This window comes from Dendroctonus ponderosae, unplaced genomic scaffold (assembly GCF_020466585.1).
Source record: "Dendroctonus ponderosae isolate FM_Combo_2020 unplaced genomic scaffold, Dpon_F_20191213v2 Dpon_F_20191213_7, whole genome shotgun sequence".
In the NCBI taxonomy this organism is placed as follows: Eukaryota; Metazoa; Arthropoda; class Insecta; order Coleoptera; family Curculionidae; genus Dendroctonus; species Dendroctonus ponderosae.
Window position 1 is genome coordinate 1907995 of NW_026018916.1, and position 7054 is coordinate 1915048.

Genomic DNA, 7054 nt, shown 5'->3' on the forward strand with positions numbered 1-7054 from the left:
TGCGAATGTTGGTCTGAAAATCAACGATTTCAAGCAACTGCGGACTTTCAAATAAAAAATTCCATCTTCCAATCTAAATCTAGCAGGTACTTCAAGTCCCGAGATTCTATAGAAGACACTTGAATATAATAATTCTCAAAAAACCATTTAAATCCCGCCAAATCCTAATTTTTCAGCGTTTTGTCAATGTTGGACTGAAAATGAACGGTTTCGAACTGCTAGGCATCCTTAGAGGTTTCTTTTGCTCTCGAAACAAACAAAAAACATTCCTCGCAAGAAACTGCGTTAATAAGGATATAAAGACAACCTACGATCCAGGATGGAATTATTTGATTGACTCGAATCAGAGCCGGAAAGCGAAAACGTCTAAACCAAATTTAAAAAATCGGGCTTAAAAAGCCGCAAATCAGGGCTTGTTCCTAATGCAGAAAAGTTTGATAATCTTTGATAGTCGGAAATAAAATTTAAATCAAATTCGAAGCGTTTTATGTGTTTTGTTAGTTTAAAAAAAAACCTGCTGAAAAAGAAAACGTTCAACCTGAGCGCAATATTTACGATTCCATTTCTTTTAATTAGTCTGTCGGTTTGTTGTCGTTTTACACCTTGAATGCAATTGGTGACTGAATAGCACCCAATTTGGTCTATGTTTCGCCTATTTAGGTCAGATGGCTCGAAATTGGGTCAATTGTTTGGAACGTTGCTCATTGCAGTAAATTCAAGCCAACTACGCCAACAGTTGAGTAGGTTGGTGGCTTTCAAACGTGATCTTGGTGTGGCTGGCAAATTCGCCTCTAAATGCTGCTCAGCGAGCGAAAATTCAAATCAAAACAAACCTCCAAAACCATCAAGTAAAGTAATTCAATTGTGTTTTGGAATTACGCATGAACCTTGGCGTAGGAACGGAAAAAAACTACTGCAAACGATTCCATTAATCAACGTAAACTCACTTGGTAGCAATATAATTATGTAATGTGGCAATCAAGTCTATTTAGGTACACATGTATTATACATTTAGTTGTCTAGCAGATGGAAATTGGTAATAGTTGATCATCAGGTTGTTTACTTTTTGAAATGGTTCTAGTCGGCGCGTCCAACCGACCAAAAAGCACGCAGAGTATGTGAGAATAAGTGGTTTTAGCTAAACGAATTAGCAAAGAGTTGGGATAAAGTTGAGCTGGACAAATCGCCCAGATTTCAAATTAAAGCGAATAGTTTGGGATGTTTATAAAAACCGGCCTTAAACTTGAAGTAAACCAGACGTCAGAAATTGAATTACGCCTCATTCTATGGCCAGTGAAAACAACTCTCATATAATGCGCTCTATAAATATTTGCAGATCAAAAAACGAATTGTAGATTTCTCCCAATTCCAGCCAGTGAAAATCTACTATAGAATAATGGTAACTGATATTCTCGCTTGGAGATTAATTCCGCATGTACTTGAATTCGTGGGGTGTCTATTCGATTTCGAATCGTTATCAAAGCAAGTTATGTTTTTAATCGAATATTTACTATTTGATAAACTTTGTTCTCAATATCTTTGATGCCACAGTTGTTTACTGACAGACCGCAGTTAGATTGCTTAATTATGCTGGAATTGAGTATGTATGTCGTAACGATGAATTTAAATAATTTATAATGTATTTAATACAATAAATTATTGGCGCATCTCGTTCGGGAAAACAAACACCAATTTCGTCAACAATTCAAATATTAAGGCTGCCAATTGAGTCTTGAATTGTTTTCATTTACTCATATTGGTTCAGAGGTTGGAAAGGGAAAAATACTTGTTTATTTAGAGTTGATTTTGCGGCATTAGCAATCATTGCAGAACTTCGGCGTATTGGAATTTGCAAAAACTAACTTTAAACTTTCGTTTTTATTTTCGGGCGCATCCTGACCTCCCGATGCGAAAGTTTGCTTTAGACCGGAATATTTATTTACTTTCGGACGCGCAAAGCTGGCCTATTAATATCGATATTTAGATTTATGGATTCCGCTTGATTCGCGCACTTTGCAACCGGTTCGGCAGCGGAAAAGTCCGGCCAAAAACGTTTCAATCTAAACACGGTGAATTCAAGTGGTTCTTATGCGCTGTGCAAAGAGCAATGGGAATCAGCTGGTTCTCATGTTAAGCAATTGTCGCTTAGTCCCAACTAATATCGCATGTGTAGAATGCGATAAAGTTCGAAACTTTCCGCAACACGGCGGCAAGTCACAATAATTCGACCTCGGCAAAGCAAAAATCGCCTGTTGGAATTTTCGCTGTATGGACGCGACAACGCCCATAATTTTCTATTTTTAAATGGATCCTGTGGAAATTGACGTGTTCTCTCAGTCTGGTCATGTATCTAAACTTATAATACTAATATTTACAAAAAAAATCGAGGTATAGGTAGCGCTGCCCCATGCCAAACAGATGGGAGAATAAATTTCGGGTAATTTGTTCAAGTTGCTAATTTTTAATAATTTCGCTCGGTTTTGCTGAATTACTTTTTTGTCCTGATTGTATTGGGCTAACAAATAAAACGCTTGATTTACATGCCGCCTTCAATAGAGAGTGAATGAAGAAATACCATACATTTTATTGCCGACCATGACGGGGTTTTTAAATAAATCGTTGGAAAGAGTAATGAAACCTTCTGCATTATGAACAATTATGAATTGCGAAGAAATGTGATTGCGACAGTTCTCCAGCACTCACAGCAATTTTTCCAAAACGGGTTAGTTTCGGGTGTTCACACAGTGATGAAGTCCATTCAAGAACACAGCTGGCATCGGTTGTCTCGCTCGCACCTATAGGTGTCTATGGGGGGTGCGCGGTGACGGCGCGTTGGTGTGTTCGAAACTGATACCTTTACAACTCACTTAATTTACTTTAATTTATCATTTAGTTCACTTTTGAGCGTAGCAAAGAATTTTCCACTTTAGGACTGTTTTGAAATATAATTGCAATTGACGAATCTAGGAAAAATTGAATAAAAACTGTAGAAATGAGCTGAAAATTAAATATTATTAATTGGGTTATGCCACTGGCAGGTATCAGGGAGCATTAGAACTCAAGGTAAATTTGGGGGGGAACAAAACATCGTTGGCTTTAGCGCTGTTTTTATTTTAAAACGGCCTAGGAAATGTCAACTATGCAAATAATGATCGTGTTTGTTGTCGCACCGAACTCACAATGTACGCAAATACACCCAACCGGTGTCGGGTGTGTGTAAGGATCTCTAATAACCGATTAAATTTGGCAAATCTTGGTCTATCGACAACAACGCTTCCGAGAAACCAGTCAACCATTGGCCATTCCGGTAGTAGTAAAATGAGTAGTCAAAAATCCTGATACGTAACATTGTGTTTGTTTTCTCGGAACATGTAGGATTTTGTAAATATTTTCGAATTTTACGTGATAAAAATAAACAAGTGCGTAAGTTCGTGCCTCCTTCGGTGAGTGAGCGGCTAATCGAGCAAGCCTTCTCTATACGGAATCAGATATTCCTCTTTTACTTAACCAAATTCGACGGCCGGCAATTAATGCTTGGTACGCATAGACGAGCCCACTACTGCTTGCTTATCCTTGACTTCCCTAAGCACGTGGAACAAGAACGCTTACGCAACGTGTACTTGATGTCGAAATTCAACCTTAAGCCGATATGTTTCACCAATTTAACTGCCTGCTAGTGGTGGACGGGGTTTCAACGCCAAATCGAAATTTCGGGTGTATTTTGGTATTACTGGGTGGGCCAATTGAATGGAACTAACCGAATAGTTTATTCGCACATTATTCAAATTCCAAGTCGCAAATTAATTTGTTGTTTGCGCACACGCTTCCACAATTTGCGCGTTAGGTAACCAGCCAGATTCGCCTACAACAGTCTACATGGCTAATAAAGCCTAAGCCGCAACACAAATAGCAGTCGCCATTAAAAATTTTGATTATTTTATTGTTACTTTCTTCTCTACTCACTCAGCCCCAAGGCTGTGCGTTATCTAAGTTAGCCGTTTAACCGATTTTATTATTCTCCTATTTAAACAACCAGATAGGGAGATGAACGCTATCGATATGATGGTGCAGTGCCGGAGGATCGAACTAGATTCGAAGGGGTTTACTCTAATGTGTGTGTGTGAGTAAATGAGTAAAGTTTGTCTGCATGAACCTCCTGCCGAGTTTTTTATGCGCACTTCTTTGCCCAGTAACTTCAAGAACGCTTCCTGTCCTTTGAGGGCGTTTAACTCCACAGAATGCTATCGATAATCGCAACAGTTTTCGATAGTTTCCGTCCTCCATAGTGAGGTGCCTAAAGTCACAGTCCCCGTCTCCCAAGGAATGCGTAATATTTCTGTTCGTCGACCGGCTAGCAGGTTAAAATTAGGAAGCTGGTATTGAGGCCACCATTTTCGTTTTGCTTAATCGCAGCTGGACCGCATTTATGAGCCTCTTTTAGATTCTAAGCTAATTAATGCGGGTTTTCATCGAAAAATCGCTCTCCATCGATATTTTGTCGCGTCTATCAAAACCCTCGCCTATTGAAGAGGAGTTGAAGAATTCAGAATGGGAAGGAAAATGTTTTTTGCCTTTCTGCGTGGAATTAACGCTTTAAAGTTGCCTTGTTTGTTTGTTTGAAACCAATGAGCAAATTTATGAAGAAATTCTAAAAGAATCACAAACTCCAGACGCTAAAAGGCTTTGAATTGAGGATGAAACTAACAAACGAATGATTCAACAGTGAAAATAATTCATAAAACACTCAGCGCTAGTAACTGGTTCCGAAAACATGACAATAATTTATGGTAAATTAAACCTACTGCTCTCTATAGCAAAATTAAATCGTTTGAAAAATACTTTTTCTGCATTTTAATTAATGACAAGGTGTACACAACTAATTTGTTAGAAACGACTTTCAAAGGCTGAAATGAATCAAATAATTCCATTCAAGAACGCAGCTGGCATCGGTGCTCTCACTCGCCCCCATAGAAGGCGGAGAGGGATGGAAAATGGTGGGCGCGTTGCTTTGTTCGAAATTGATATGTTTGCGGCTCAAAATAATTCAATTTTCCGCGCCACAAAGTGTTTTTTTTGTTTGTTTCGAGAGCGAAACAACACAATGGGCAACATACCGGGCGTTCCATTAAAACACCTTTATTTATTGAAGTGTTTCGATGATGCAAACTTGCTTCTAGGAATGAAGAATTAACACCCTGTCCATAACAGGGAGTTGTAAAAGTGGCAGAAAACGCTTCGGTTAACCTTCGCAGGTTTGATCGCAACGGTATTTGACCCTTTGCAAGGCGACATTTATTATTAGCTGCGTAGGCAACTTCTACGTAGGTAAACATCAACATTTTAATTGTAAAATCTTAAGCAGCCACTGCAAATTCTTGTTATTCACTGCATAAAATCGAGTATCGGATGCTGCTGCTGTGGCTACGCGATTCCCGTGGATAATTGAAAAAAATTTCTATCTGACAAATTCGAGAAACAAACACGGTGAAAAACCAATGTTTTTTTGTAACCCAAATCCGCAGTAGTTGTTGGTGGTAGGTAGACTTTCAAGGTAAAAGATATGAATTTCGAATATAAATAAAGTTGCCCTTTTAATTTTCCATTTATACGTTGGGCCAATGTAAACAGTACGGAAAAAACGTTCGCGTAATTTGCTGAAAAGAAAGTTTTTAGGCAATTTCAGTAGGATTTACTGAAAGTCAAAAGCGGCACACCGCACATATAAAACCTTTGAAAATGTGCTTCGATGGGGCAGGCTTGTTTTTCCACTTCCAATTTGCCTTTTATCCAGCCAATCAAAACGTGTTTTTCACTCAGATTCTCCGACTTAAAAGTGTTTGTTCGATTGGGGCTTTTGAGGGCATAAAGCAAGATTTAGATATGAAACTGTACCATCGAAGTGGCAAGTTAAAAAAACTACAAAATCCTATTTAGACCAATAAGGAAGTGAAGAACCCCGTGAAAAGTGACATAAATTTGCAATCGGGCTTCTGTTCTTCTGTCTTCAACAAGAATAGCAAAGTGAAAGTGCAACTAATTTGAGGAAAGATTCCAAGCAAATGACCCAATAAATCAGGTGAACATTTTCCAAAGGCCTTTGATGGTGGTTCGGTTCATCGAAAAAGGCTCACGTGTTAATGGCACGTGCCTTTATAAGCGCACTCTTGTCTTACAACCGATTTTACTACAATGGAACAGGTTGGAAACAAAGCGGCTTTTTAGCCCTGACCTAACGCAACGACTACCGAGTGTAAACATCAATAGAGACACAAACAAAGATAATCACAAGTGAAATTCGATCTTTTTTAAGCTGCTGGTTCAGTGTTTTAATGGGCCATTAGTAAGAGTTATCTCTGTAAATAGCTTGTTAAGCGACTGGAATGGAAATGGGCTTTTTCTGTTGGAAACCGATTTCTGTGATTGATCCGAACGATTTAACGCTTGATTAATTGGGAAGATGCCGATTGCTTGCTTACCTTCCATCCTGCCGAACTGTTGCTGTCACCTTTGTCTTTAAAATAGGGCACATTTTGCACCATCCACTCGTAGATTTGCGACAAAGTCAATCGTTTATCCGGCGATGTTGTGATGGCCTGAGTAATTAAGTCCGCATAGGACAAATTACCCCACGCATTCCGTCGACTCGAATTTTTTTTGGTTGGTATCGCGGAAACAGGCACCTGAAACAGGAAAAATGTCGGTTTATTACCCGAAAAAAAAAACATCTAAAAGTGGCACAAATTCCTCCGCAACCACGCTCGAAACCCGGAAACAGGATAAGAGGAAAAACAGGTGGGCTTCTTTTTCATAACCTTCAGTTGCTTATAGGTCAGAGTTGAAAGGAATCATCAATCAATTTGTGGAAAGTTAGTAATTCACACGAAATTCGCTGGAAAAATCGCACAGTTTGTTAAATTTTTTAGACATTTTGCCTTTTCTCAAATTGAGTAGGATTTTGGCGGTTTTGTAAAGTTGATCAAACGGTTTATTTTGAGCCCTGAAGGTATCAAGTTGGAACGTAGTTGCGGGCAGGCCATCTTACATCTCCCACAGA

General features: G+C 38.9%; 1 protein-coding gene across 3 annotated transcripts in view; it reads right to left on the reverse strand.

Moving 5' to 3' along the window:
• Window positions 1–7054, reverse strand: part of LOC109540202 (forkhead box protein O) — a 57285-nt gene that overhangs the window by 47302 nt on the left and 2929 nt on the right. For all 3 annotated transcript variants that reach the window (XM_048668087.1, XM_019908460.2, XM_019908458.2), the window contains exon 2: window positions 6477–6680. In XM_048668087.1, the coding sequence (XP_048524044.1) occupies window positions 6477–6680 (204 nt within the window). The remainder of the gene's footprint in view (window positions 1–6476; window positions 6681–7054) is intronic.